The sequence below is a fragment of the Corylus avellana genome, chromosome ca6, assembly GCF_901000735.1.
Source record: "Corylus avellana chromosome ca6, CavTom2PMs-1.0".
Taxonomy (NCBI): Eukaryota; Viridiplantae; Streptophyta; class Magnoliopsida; order Fagales; family Betulaceae; genus Corylus; species Corylus avellana.
Window position 1 is genome coordinate 28097804 of NC_081546.1, and position 15309 is coordinate 28113112.

Genomic DNA, 15309 nt, shown 5'->3' on the forward strand with positions numbered 1-15309 from the left:
ACCCTATAATGTTTCAAAACATTTTTATAATCATATTTTAAAAGTTAAAAAATTTGTAATGTCGGGTTATCAAGTTTTAATTACACTCACTCTTAGTTAGGATTTAGGTTAAATCAAACTATAAATAGGCAATTTTAATACGAGGCAACATTTGATTGGAGGGTGTTGAATTTTTTTTTCTTTTTTTTTTTTTTTTTAGTGTGGATGTATCTCCAGTCACCTGTTAACACATGTTAAAAGTTATAAAATAAATTATAACTCTTGAACACACCTACCATGTACTTTTAATTTGCCAGCTCCATATCATTTTCTATTAACTTAATTGTACGAAAAATGCAATATATGAATCAAATGACACATGTCATTTTTATAGAATATGTTGGAGGAAATTCCTCCAATCCAATTTAAAAGAAAACTCTGTCCCCATAGTACTTTACAACCAAAAACCAATCGCCTGGACATGGATCTCCATGGCCAAGGGAGGTTTTTTTAATTCTTTTTAATCTAAGGGTTATAATTGTATTTTCACACAATTTGATGGGGGTATAATAGACAATCTCATTCCCGTGTGGCTAATATGGTGTATTTTCTATCCAAGTTCACATAAAATGTTAACGTATGGGGCAAATTGAAAGTGCAATGTAAATTAAAGAAGTTGAGTGTCACTTTTTAAAATTTAGTAGGATGATTACAAATTAGGCGTCAGTTCAAGGAGGTAAGTATACCTTTTAATTTAATGTTTTTTTTTAATGACTTTTAATTTATTGTTGATTTGGCGTTGGATGATGAAATGTGATTTGCATGGAATAATATCTTTTCATTTTAGTATAAAATGAGGAGTAATATTGTCATAATATTAAAATTGAAGGATAAAATTTATAATATTACTCCTCATTTTAGACTAAATAAATTCTCTGTATTTCTGTTCTCATCGCATATGCATGGGAGTGGTCCAGTAATATTTATTACCTCTTATTAATTGCAGCCAACGAGCTATATATATAGCTTTTGCCTTGCGATTTTATTGGATAACCAAAGGGGTCTTTTTGTGATTTTTGCAAGCAACTTATCATCATAAGTGAATTTTATATATATATATATATATATATTACTTTCTTCTTCTTTTTTACATGACTACACAAGGAAAAAGAGAGGGTGAATTCGAACTAATGACCACCGCTTTATGAGATGTGGTCTATAGCCAATTGAGCTATCCGTTGAGGACACATATATAGTACTTAATCTTTTGTCATTGCAAAAAAGATTAGAGAATAAAAAATATAAAAAATGTATAAAAATTCAATAAATGTTATGTGGATAGTAGTAGAGCTGACAATTTTTTATACGATCCGAAAATTCGACATGAACTCAACATGAAATTAAAATGTTAGGATTGTTGAGTTTAACTCATTTAATTAAATAGGTCAGGTTATAGTTGACCTAAATAGTCTTAAACTCATATTTCGATACGACCTAAACCCGAAATGCGACATAATGGTAGGCAATTTTTGATATGACCTGCGAAACAGGCACAAGCCCAATACAAAATTATATGGTGATGGTTGAGGGATTTGACCCACTTAATTAAATGGGTCGGGTTAATTATAATTGACTGATACAGTCTTATATACATGCCTCGAAATGACCCCAAACTAACACGCAAACATGAATTGCCATCCCTACATAGCAGTTTACATTTTAATAGCCAACGTGATAAGTGTCACATAAACTGTTAAATTTCTTTATAGTGAAAATTATAATACTCCTACTAGCACTCAAAATAATGAATTTGGCATACCTCGAGTGAAAAAACCAGCACTAAAGATCTTTCTATACAAAATCTAACGGTGAAGATTGCTTCTAGAAAAAAAATAAATACAAGAAAATAAAATAAAATAAAAACTAAAATTCTCCCCCAATCTTACAACCTTCAACTTTAATATTTGCTGTGCAAATATCCAATGATAAGTACGCCAAATTCTAAAATAATATTAATTATGATGGCTATTTCATTCTAGGATTAATTAATTAATTAGTACCCCGGCCCTCCGAATCCAGAAGCATGCATGGATTGCTTTTGAAAATTGAGTAACCTTTTGCACTCCAAACCCACACCATAGCCATCTGGGTCCCAACTTATGGCTTTACATTTAATTAAAGAACCAAAACCATTCCTCAACTCTCAGCATTAACTGGAATTTTTTTTCTCAATATATTCATCTGTCTGCGTCTCACTTACTGTGATTTTCTCTTTTTTTTTTTTTTTTTTAATTGAATGAGGAGAAAGGATTAACGGGGAGGGAAGGGTCTCACTTTCTGTGATTGAATCAATAATCCCTCCGATTGAGTATGATGGACAATTTCAATCACGTGTGAGCCACGTGGTGTATTTTCTATCCACGTTAATTATACATTCATGATAGTATAGAGTAAATACATAGTTGTCTAAAAAAAAAAAAAAAAAAAGACGATCCCCTTTTCTTAATTTTAATTTAATGTCGAGATGGTGTTGGATGACCAAATGTGATTGGCAGATGCGAACGTACGGTCCAGTAATATTATTACCCTTATTGCAGCTAACGGGCCATGGAGTGTCACTCTTGCCTTGCAAATTTTATTGGATAATATATATGCGTAAAACTGTCCAATTCTGTAATATGATGTATATTAATTAATTAGAACAAAGAGTCCCAAGAATAACTTAATCGGCTGAAGACTACGCTTCATGAAGTGGATATTATTAGTTCGAATCTTCCTCTCTCTTATCCCCTTCTTGTGTAGACACGTAAATAAAAAATAATAATAATAATAAAAACTATACATATATATTATAACAAATTAAATTTTTTTTTTTTTTGGGATGTCCACACAAGAGGAGGGAGGGGGTATTCGAACTAGTGACCTGCACTTCATTAGGCGTGGTCCCCAGCCGATTGAGTTACCTATTGGGGACATAACAAATTAAATTAAGTGGTAAAACATAACAGGAAAATGGTAAGAGTCCATTGATGTCATGACAGTTTGTAAAACGCGATAAATGTGTCACATGACAGTTTATATTTTAGTGGTAATTAAGTGTTACGTAGACTGTAATATTAGTTTGTAAGAACTTTATAGTCGTGGGATAAAAATGTAGTTTTTTTTTTTTTTTTTGGACATGTCCGCACAAGGGTGGTAGAAGAATTCGAACTAGTGACCTCCGCTTCATTAGGCGTGATCCCAGCCGATTGAGTTACATCTTCAGGACTAAAAATATAGTTTATAGCATTACTTTATAGTAAAAGCTGTAATACTCAAGCTAATGAGTTTGGCTTACTTCCAAGAAAAAAAAAACTGAAATTCTCCGTCAATCTTACGATCTTCGCCGTTAACTTTTGCAACAAAACAAAACAAAATGCAATCATTTATAAGTAAGCCAAATTCCAAAATAATATTATGATGACCATTTCATTCATTCAAGGATTAGTTACTTCATTAGTACCCCTACGAATCCAGTAGCATGTATGCATGGTTGCTTTTGAAAATTTATATAAAGAACCAAAACCAGGCATCAACTCTCACCATTATCTTGAGTTTTCTTCTCAATATATTCATCTCTCTCTAGCTCTGTGATTGAATCAATGGCCTCCTCCTTGAAAACTACAATCCCATTTTGGATTCTCAATTTCCTTCTCCTGTTTACTTCCATGGAAGCCAGAGAGTTTGTGGTTGCAGGCTCAACTCCAAAATTGACTGGAGGGTCATCAATGACCCTCCAAGAGGTGGCTCAGAGTCTCCAATTAACTGTCGGCGATCAGATCAGTAATCATCCATCTCATGATTTCCCTCTAGCTTTTCTCATATATATGAGGATTTTTTTTTTTTTTTTCATTATTCATTTTACAACTCTCTTTTTCCAAAATTTTATAAATTTTTTAGCATTTTTCATGGGTTTCTTTGTATAGTTTCATTCTTTTTCCGCCTTGATTTTTTCCTTTTTTCTTGCACTTTCTCCCTGTTTGTCCATCACGTCGTTTGGTTAATTAAGTGCATGGCATCAAAAGTGCAGTTTGAAAAAATAGCATAATTTTCAAAACCATAATTAAATATTTTGTAAAATTACAATTCGATCATTAGAATCATACATTTTTTTAAATGTATCTCCTTGCACGCAATTTGAAAATGTTTTTTTTTTTTTTTCACATTTTCAATTCGTCATTTTTAAAAAAATACCTACGATTTTACTTGAAAATATGATTTTGACTTGTACTTCAATTTTTATCATGCATTTTTTTATAGATACATTATATGAACAATATGTGATACTCCTTCCAAAAAGCAAATTACACGACATGGAATATTTAATGAATAGATGAAATGAGCTGTAGAGTTAGGATTTAAAATTATGATATTTGCTCTAATATCATATTAAAAACTGAAGAAATTCATAAGTAAATAATAAAAATAAGATAAAAGCTGAAATAATAAAATAATACAAAAGATTTATTTGGTTCGGTGAATGACCTACATGAGGGGTGAAAATTAGGGCGGATAATAACCGCATGCATCCGCTATCCTCACTTATCCGCAATCCGCTATCCACATATGCGAATGCAGAGAGTAAAAACTAATATCCACAAATGCGGATATAAATAGCGGTTTTAGGGGATTCGGATGCGGATACCATGTCCGCATCCACATTCCTTAAATATTTAATTTGTTTATATATATATATACACACACACGCATATATTATATTTAATTTTTTTTTTTTAATTTATGTTTCTTATATTGGCTAGATTTGTAATGTTGTTAGATTTCAATTTTAGGAAACTCTTCTGATTTAATTGCCTTATATGTTCTTCATTTATTATTATTATTATTATTATTATTATTATTATTTAAAATGTTTTTTCTGGTCACCAACAAGCTAAATATTAAATAATATATGTGATGAAAATTTATTGGTAAAATGATTAGCAAATGTAGGGGTGTCAAAAATTACCGAGAAACCGGAACTGGGACCGGGAAACCGGGGACCCGGTTCTGGTTCCGGTTTGAAAAATTCAAAAACCGGGTACCCCGGTTCCGGTACTTGGTTTTTATCGGGAATACCGGAACCGGGTCTTATTTTATTAAATAATATTTATATATTATTATATTATATATTAATATATATATTATATTATATATATTAATATTTTTTAATTCTTTTACAGTTTTACGCTTAGATTTAGTCATTTAGGTAATTAGCTCTCCTCTCCCCTAAAGTCCCCTTCGGCCTCATCTTCTTTTCTCATATCAGTGCATCACGCCGCCAGCCCTCCTCTTCTCCATTTTAATTTTTCTTCCCTAGTCCTAAGTCCTCTTCTTCATTTCACTTCTCCATTTCTTGTTTCCCCCTCTGCATTTCAAACATTTCAAAAAGACTAATAGATTTTAAAAAAAAAATGAGCTAACTTATTAAAAAAAAAAAAAAAGAGGCTTATTTTACGCCCAATAACTAAAATAAGCCCCAAAAACTAATTTTCTTCAAAAATCGGTTACCGGACCGGGTAAAACCGGAACCGGCCGGTAACCAGGACCCTGGTTAACCAGTGTCTTGGTTCCAGTTCCGGTTTTCCAAAACCGAGAACCGGGGTACCCCGGTTCCGGTTCCGGTTTTGGCCAAAAACCGGGAAACCGGACCGGGTTGACACCTCTAAGCAAATGTGACATGAATAATAGTGTTCAAGTACAAATAATGTCTTCTTTTTGTATTTACTAGAATCAATAATTAGAGAATGACAACTTCAAAGTCTAAAACGCTCATTACCTCAAATGTGAATAGCGGATAATATCCGTATTTATTATTTGCATTAACCGCGCGGATGCGAATAGTAATAGCATAATGCGGATATAGATGTGGATATCAAAATTCTAAAAGTATTATCCGCATCCATATTTTCACTTCTACAGCTACATCCATAGGATAAAGCCCAAATACTACATTATACTCTTATTCATTAATATCTCTTACAATACATAATACTCCTATTTATTGGAGAATTGAGTTAAATAAGTATAATAATTACCATAAAATCTAATTACAATCAAATATGATTTATAAGAGATTACAATCAATCACAACAAATCTTAAAATCAAATTACTTGACACACTCTAACAAAAACTGCTACTTTACTCCAAAAGCGTAAGCTAAGAAATAGTAAATTTAATTATTTAATCGATATTTCTAACATTATTGTGATCTCATCCAATACTAATTAATATTGTTTATTGGTTTTCTTGTGTACTTAGTCCTTCAGTATCCGTTTACCCCCACGACTGCCACATTACTACAAGTGACTGAGGAAGACTACAAAAGCTGCAACAGAGCAAAGCCAATCGAAAAATACGAACCTGGCTGCTTCATCGTTGTGTTTCACCGGCCAGGACCATTCTATTTCATCGATGGTGGTGAGAAGATCTGTGAGAATGGCCAGAAGTTTATGATGTTTGTCAAACCTAAGCATAAGGATGGTTTCTGGTCAAGACTTGGGCATTGGTTTGGAATATCATAGCCGCACTCTCGTAAGCATACCAGTACCACTGTAGCTCTTCCGGCGGCTGCTCCGACAATGACAGATGGGAACTTTGAAAAATAATCGGCTAATTACATGTTATGTGGATTAATTAGCTTCTTATATCTAATAAGTAATAACTCTCATGTTTCGCCACTTTTGTAATTATATCTTTAAACTTTTAAAATTTTGCGATGTATGGTTGCTGTGTTTTAGCCCCCTTTAGTTACTCCTCTACCATTTCTTGATTTATGGTTAAATCTCCGTAAATATATGAAATGTCTCTTATATCTTTTTAATACTTATAAAAATACACAATTGCCCTAATTAACTAATTATTAAAAAATAAAAAATAAAAAAAATGGAACCCAGCCATGGTTGACCATGGGTCAGCCTTGTAATTTTTTTTAAAACAAGGACGTATTTTGGCATCCTCCGTTAAGATTTAACAAAAATCCTAACAAATAAGTGATATTGCAAAATTTTAAAATATGGAAACTTAGCATTATAACTTTTTAAACTGTAAGGGTATGATTGTACAAGTACCAAAACATCATAAGATAAGTAAAGTTTTCCCTTAATTTTATTTTTCTTATGTCTATGTTTACGCAAGTGTTCTTCTTTTTAATTATTAGAATTTGCATGCATTGTTTGGGTTTCACAAGTTAATCATTAACTGTCTTCAAGGGATAGCCCAATTGGCTGTAGATCGAAGCGGAGGTTATTAGTTTAAATCCTCCCTCCCTCTTTTCTTGTGTGGACATGTCAAAAAATTAAAAAAATAAATAAAAAAAGTTAAGCATTAACTCCTTTGTTTGGTTGTCCTATAATTTTTTTAAAAAAATAAATGTTAGCCCTAAAACTTTTTTTACAACAAATTGATTAGCAAGTTATATTAGAATTATATGAGTTGTAGCTGTAGCATTACTCTATATATATCTACCTCATTTATAATTTATATATAACTTTATTTAATGAAAATTATTTCTTTTAGTGGTTAATGTATCTCCAAGCACGTTAATTAAAAGTTATAAAAGAGTTACAAAATAGTTTTATTTAACATAGCTCTTATCATAATATATTCTAACAGGGAATGAGTAGTTAATTAAGTGAATCTTGATTCAAATCTGCAAGGGTGGAATTTATATATATATAAAGAACCAAAATCATATATATGTCTCAACTCTCAGCATTAACTGGAATTTTCTTCTCAATATATATATATATTATTGTCTCACTTTTTTTGTTTAATTGAATCTTAGCCAAATTCAATTAACCACAAAAAGTAAAACGCTTACAAATAACACATTTTAACCTTAGCCAAATTCTAAAATAATAGAAAATATTTAATATCAATGTAATTATGAAATACACGAAAGCATAATATATTTTCTATATATTCTAACAATTACTATGACTATTTCATCAAAGGATTAGAATTCAGAAGTATGCAGGGGATGACCAAATTTGATTGGCATATGCTAGTGGTCCAGTAATATTTATTACCTCTTATTGCAGCTAAAGAGCTATGCACGGAGTATCACTTTTGCCTTGCGATTTTATTGGACAGCCAAATGTGTCATTTTATAATTTTTGCAAGCTACTTATCATCATATATATTACTAATTAGAACAAAAAGCTAAATAATTGGTATAAAAAAATAATAATAAGAAAGTGGTATGTGCAAAGGTGAATTGTCACGTTAATTTTTAAAACATAATATGTGTCATGTTGATTGCCACGTAAGTGACATTTTAGTAACTGACGTGTACGTGGTAGATACCATTTATGTTAATTTTCATGTTATATTAACACTATAAGAAATTGTCTTATAAACAGACAGCCGTCGCTAATAAACAAAAAATTGGATTTTTTCGCCCTTTTTTTTTTTTTTTTTTTTTTTGTGCGGTGCGAATGTTGCAGGAAAAATTTTGGCAACAAAGCGAGGACAAGTATGTCGTCGCTAATATTAAAAAATAAAATGCATTATTTATAGTAAAAATTATAATACCCTTAGAAACACTCAAAATAATATTACAATTATCATATTATTCTATGATTAATTAATTACTAGCAGCATGCAAGGGTTGCTTTGAAAGGAAAATGTTAAAGTCACAACATAAATCCAATTTATGGTCAACTTCTCTCTTACGTGTCATTTAACAACAAAAGAAATTGAAAGAGAGGATTTTGGGATTCCGAAAATTTGGAAAAAAATACAATTTGTTTGGTTTAAAATTCAAATTTTTTTATACGTAGGAGAGAAGTTGGCCATGAGTTGGATTTGTGTTATGTCCGTATCAAACCTCGCTTTGAAAATTGAGTAGCTAGCCTTTGTGTGCTCCGAACCAACACCTTAGCTAGCCATATATATATCTAATGGCTTTATATAAATTAAGAAACAGTTGCATGCATCAAACCCTCAGCATTAACTGGAGTTTTATTCTCAAAATATATATTCATCTCTGAATCTGTGTGATTGAATCAATGGCTTCCTTGAGATCCACAATCCCATTTTGGATTCTCATGAGTACTTTGCTTCTTATGCTGTTTACTTCCATGGAAGCCAGAGAGTACGTGGTGGGGGGCGACAAATGTTCATGGGGAATTCCAATATCGTCTTTTGAGTCCATCCAAAAGTGGGCCGAGACAAACCGATTCATTGTCGGCGATATTCTTAGTAATCATCCATCTCATACATTTTACGATCTTTTTCAAAATTAAATTTTCATCCGTTATTTATATAGCATTATTTTTTTAAATAATATCGGACTAGGAGGACAAAGAGAATACTAGGAGAGCACTCAGCATACTACTCCTAAAAATAATAAGATGAGAGTAAAAATAGATGTCACCGTGTATTTGATAAAGTGGTAGGCCGTTCCTTTTATATATAAGCGGCTGGGTATGCGAGTTGCAGAAGAAACTCACTTGATTCCCCAAAATATGGAGTTTGTTGACCAGGCAGATTTTCTCCACAACAGCCTTTGGAGAGGCTATATGGTGGTTCTGACCTTATTCAAATTTGTTTGACACGTGTAGTCGATTTAACTGCGTGATCTTCGTAGATTTGCTAAACTAGAGCAGTGGTGCATTGGTGGTCCTTTTCTTTCGTGGGCCTTTGGGCTTAGCGAGGGGTATTGGGCCTTTTGGCGCATATATAGTGCCGGGTTTTCTTTGGGTTTACAAAGCAAAGCCCACTACGTACCATTCCAGTAGCGCCATTTTCGAAACCTACTTCATATTCTAAAAGCTTAAGCTAAAAAATAGTAAATTTAATATCATTTAATTAATATTTTCTGACATTATTTGTATGGCATCCAATACTAATATTGTTTTCTTGTGTGCATAGTCTTTGAGTATGACGAGACTGACGCAGTACTACGAGTGACAAAGAAAGACTACAAAAGCTGCAACGTAACAAAGCCAATTGAAAAATACGAAAATGGCAGGACCAAGGTTGAGTTGGACCGATCAGGACCATTCTATTTCATCGGTCGCACTGAGGGGTTCTGTGAGGGTGGCCAGAAGCTAGCTGTGGTTGTCATCTCTGATAGAAAGCACCCCACTCTGGCTATGGCACCGGCCCCGACCACATCGTACCCAGCGGTGCCTCCGGCGCCAACAAGACCTCCTGATCATGAGTCTATTTTATGGTAAAGATCCAAAGACAGATGGATGTGAACTTTGGAAAATAAATAAAGGATATATAATTACATGTTATATGGATTAGCCTCTTATATCGATCTTATATGTTATACAGATGGATATATGAGGAAGATGTTTTCAGTGTGCTTTGTTTTTGTCAAAAGATCCAAAGACATATGTGAAGTTTGGAAAATTAACTAGGCTAATTACATGTTATATGGATTAGCTTCTTATGTCTTATGTAAAATATTTATGGATATTACATGTTTTCAGTTTGCTTTATTTTGGTAAAGATCAAAGACAGATGTGAAACTTTGGAAAATAAAGGCTAACAGATGGGTGAAATTATAAAAAATTGAAAGTTAGAATGGTAATTGAAAAAGTTAGAATGGTGGATTAAGTGAAGTCTCTCCAAATAGTTTTATTTATATTAATAGTTCTTATCATAAGTAGTCTAATTTAAATACTTTTATTGGAAACTTCACTTACACCTTCCGTTGTGTCACTTATTTTGCAATATTGATCTTGAATTATCAGAAGTTACTATGTTGAAGTCGTGTAATTTTTAAATACTTTACGGGAGGCTTCGATTACACTCAAGATGTTTCGGCACTTTTGCAATCATATCCTAAAATTTTTAAAAATTTGCAATGTCACCCTTCCGTTATAATTTTCTGTTAAGTCCTAATAGAGGATGACAAAATACCCATTTAAAAAAATAAAATAAAATAAAATTACAGAATCAGTCTATGTGGGTACACCGCCAATTCGCAATAAGCTCATTGTGGTATAAAAATGTTCTAAGAGCTTCTTATGGTATACAAAAATAACAAATACATTCATGGACCCAACTTTCGTTTAATTTTTAATATATAGCTAGAAACCGTTAAATACTATCTTAGCACCAATTAGATTACAACGCCAAGTGTTACCCATAATTAAAAAACTTTATAAATATTAAAGTATATAAATATATAAATTAAAAAATTAAAAATTAAAAACAATGGAACATGGACGGCAGAGAAACCCTTTGTGACCATCGTTGTTTCTAACATTATTGTCAGTATCATATGTTCAAATCTTTGAAATGAAAACCAACTATATTTTCTCACTTTCTCCTTTGTTTGGCTACTTACACAACCAGAGAAATCGAAATTGCAACCTGTGTTCATGAGTCATTCACTAACCAGCAAAGACCAAAAAAAAATAAAAACTCTTTTCTTCGTCTTCATTCTCTGTAACCAAACATAGTGAGATATATATATGAGAAATCGAAATTGCAACCTGTACGTGCTCATGAGTCATTCACTAACCAACAAAGACCATAAAAAAATAAAAACTCTTTTCTTCGTCTTCGTCCGATATATATATATATATAAAAGATCTTTAATCCAAATTCAAGTTAATGAGTTGTTGAAACTCATTTTTTTTAGTTTCAAACTTGTTTTGTAATTTTCTGAACAATCATTTTAAACAATAATTATCAATATATATATATATATATATATACTCCTTATCCTTATATATACCTTATATACCTCGTATAAAATATCCGCCTAAATGGGACAAGAAGCTTTTATCAATGGATATTTTATACAAGAAATATATCAATTTAGGTCATAAAAAAAAAATTAAAAAAAAAAATGGATCCTATAGTTGCTTGGGCTAGGGAAGATAGATCAATATATGCATTAAGTATTAATTTTTAACGAGTTATTCTAATTTTAAGTAGGGTGCAATTACGATAGAAATCGAAACTCTTTTTTTATATGATACGCCCAATACCTAACCCAAACCCAATTTAATTAATTTATTAATGTTAAGTTAAATAAACTTAACACTCCAAATATTAAATTAAGTCAAACAAATAATAAAAAAAATAAGGATTATTATTGGAAATACGTTTTAAATCACTATTTTTTAAACGAGTTTTTATTCATCAATTTCTTTATTCATGAATTTAAATGTTTCCTATAGAACTAAAAAATATTGAATGATTGAGTACTTTAACCTAGACGATTAAATAAGAATAGGTTATTATGATTTCGAACAAGCCGCCATGCATCAAGTAGGGGAAAACAATTCTTAATTGTTGGTACCAAAAAGAAAGCAGTTGATTCAGTAGCACGGGTTGCAAGAAGGGCTCGTTGTCATTATGTTAATAAAAAATGGCTCGGTGGTATGTTAATGAATTGGTATACTACGGAAACGATACTTCATAAGTTCAGGGACTTGAGAATGGAAAAAAAGATGGAGAGACTCAATCGTCTTCTGAAACGAGATTCAGCTATGTTGAAGACAATTATCTCACTTGTAAACTATTTGGGCAGGATTAAATATATGACGGGATTACCTAATATTGTAATAATCGTTGATCAGCAAGAAGAATATACAGCTCTTCAGGAATGTATCATTTTGGGAATTCCAACGATTTGTTTAATCGATACAAATTGTGACCCTGATCTCGCAAATATTTCGATTCCAGCAAATGATGACGCTATAGCTTCAATCCGATTAATTCTTAACAAATTAGTATTTGCAAATTGTGAGGGTCGTTCTAGCTATACGAAATATGTGATTAATAATAAGATATAAGATAAATAAATTATTTGGGGGAACTCCATAGATTTATGAAATCGGTTACCATTCCTTAATCGCACAAAAGAGATACAAGTAATAGGGGTTTATCTCAAAGAGGTCTACGTAAAATTCTGGGAAACGTCAACGGCTGCTGTCTTATTTGTCAAAGAAAAATAGAGTACATTATAAAAACTTAATTAATAGGTTGGGTATTCAGGAATCAAGAATTTGTTAATTTTTAATTTTTCGTTAATTTGAAGAGTATTTTTAATTATTTGATTTATTAAATCTTGAATTTAGATGATTTTTTTTTTTTTTTTTCGTTTTACGCAATTCATGGAAGAATGAATCAAGGAAAAACTTTTGAATATACCAACTACAAGAAAAGATCTCATGATAGTCAATATGGGCCCCCACCACCCGTCAATACATGGTGTTCTTCGACTCATCGTTACTCTGAACAATGAAGATGTTATTGAGTGTAAACCAATATTGGGTTATTTACACATAGGAATGGAAAATTTTGGGTTATATATATATATATATATATATATATATATATATATGTGTGTGTGTGTGTATTCTATTTTCACATATTTTTATTTGGGTTCAAGCTCTGATGCCGGATTTTTTTAAAAATAAATAAATAAATAATCAAATTTAAAATATTTATAAATTTTATTTATTATGAATGCTATGTGTCATAATATGATTGGCATAGACATGGCATTTAATAGTTTTCATCAAAAAATTAGATGGACGTAGGGTGAAAGGACTTATTTGTTATTTTTGTATACCACAAAGAGCTCTCAGAACATTTTAATACTACATGAAACTCATTGCATATCGGTGTAATCACATTTACTGATATTGTATAAATAAAAAGTTTGTTGCTTCGCTGACCAACCGCCTTGCTAGACCATGATGGCCATGGGTCTGGTTCCAACGACTTTAATTTTTTTTTTTTTTTAATTAAGGGTCAATTTCTATTTTTATAAATTTTATAGGGGTACAAGGGACATTTCAATTGTTTACCGTTTCATTTAACGTTAAACCCTAACAACAAAGATGACATTGCAAACTTCTAAAACATGGGAACTCGACATTGCAAAATTTTAAACTTTGATAGTATGATTGCAAAAGTACCGAAACATTAGGGGTGAGTGGGAGTAAGTAAGGACAGAGTTTTCCTTCAAATTGGGTCGGAGAAATTTGCTCTAATCTAATTTATAATAATGACATGTGTCCTTTGACTCAAAAGACATTGAGCATGTGAAAGTCACATGTTTTTCTAAATTTTATAGGTGTATGAGAGACATTTGGCATGTTAGCTGTTTGAGTTAACACAAAGCCCTAACAATAGGGGTGAAATTAAAATGAGTTGAAAAATGATATGCTCATATTGCAACTTTTGCTAATTCAATGTCAAGATTGTAAAAACAACGGCATATACAGGAGGTAAGCGAAATTTTCCCAATACTTTATTCTATATCATTAAACCACAAAGAGGTTTTTTAGCCAATGAAATTGATGGATTATAATATTAAAATACGAATGGTATTTCCACGATACCAAGCAAGACCTAATAGAATGCCAACATTCAAAATAATGATAGAAGTCCATCTTGTGCTTCTTCAAGAATTATACGGCTCTTAAAATCATCATTAAGTTTGTAATTGATCATTATCGAATTTTGATCAAATAGTAATTTTAAAAGCTATTTCATTTTTTGAATGATAGAAGAGTAACATAAGAGGACTATTAAAATTACTCCAACATTCAATGCCATTAATCAAGTCATGGTTGTTAAATCATGATTGATCCTAGTAAAAAAAAATACTTGATTTAATTGAATAAATAACTTTAAAATAACTAGGGTAAAGTCCACATACCCCCCTCAAACTACCACTCAATTGACAATGTCTCCCCTAAACTTTCAATTGTGACAATGTCCCCCCCAAAGTACCAAAACATTGTCAATGTCCCCCCCAAGACTAGCCATAGGACAAAAATGCCCCTATAGATTTCTCAATAAGACAAAAATACCCCTATAAAGTCAAAAAAAAAATTGATTTTTTAAAAAACAAAAAATTTTAATTGAAAGATAATATTTAAAAAAAAAAAAAATTTAAACAAAATTTTTTATTTTTTTTTTTAAACGGAAATTTTTATTCTTAAAAAAAAAAACTAATTTTTTTATTTAGTTTTAAAAAACAAAAAATTTCATTTTATTAAACGAAAATTTTATTTTTTTAAACATAAATTTTTATTTAAATAAAATTATAAAACAAAAATTAAAAAAAAAAAAAAAAAAAAAACGAAAATTTTCAATTTTTATAAAAAAAAAAATCGAATTTTTTTTAATTTTTTTCTTATAAAATTGATTTTTTAAAAAAAAAAAAAAAAAAAAATTGGCCATCGTTTGGATTTTTTTTTCTTTTCTTTTTTGTTAGTTTTAGGTTTTTTCTAGAAGTTTTAGTTTTTTCTTTTCTTTTCTTTTTTTAATTTTACTAAGGGTAATTTTGTCATTGGGGGGAACAT

At 30.9% G+C, this 15309-nt stretch overlaps 1 protein-coding gene across 1 annotated transcript; it reads left to right on the forward strand.

Annotated features, from left to right (window-relative positions):
* The first annotated feature begins 9027 nt into the window (after window positions 1-9027).
* Window positions 9028-10200, forward strand: LOC132185543 (early nodulin-like protein 14). The gene is made up of 2 exons (XM_059599307.1): window positions 9028-9220; window positions 9893-10200. Exons 1-2 carry the CDS (start codon window positions 9028-9030, stop codon window positions 10198-10200), a joined length of 501 nt encoding a protein of 166 aa, XP_059455290.1.
* Window positions 10201-15309: the final 5109 nt, after the last annotated feature.

Coding starts and splice junctions, on each gene's coding strand:
- LOC132185543 (XM_059599307.1), top strand. CDS start 9,028: ATGGCTTCCTTGAGATCCACAATCCCATTTTGGATTCTCATGAGTACT. Junction 9,221..9,892: donor CATTGTCGGCGATATTCTTA/GTAATCATCCAT, acceptor TTGTGTGCATAG/TCTTTGAGTATGACGAGACT.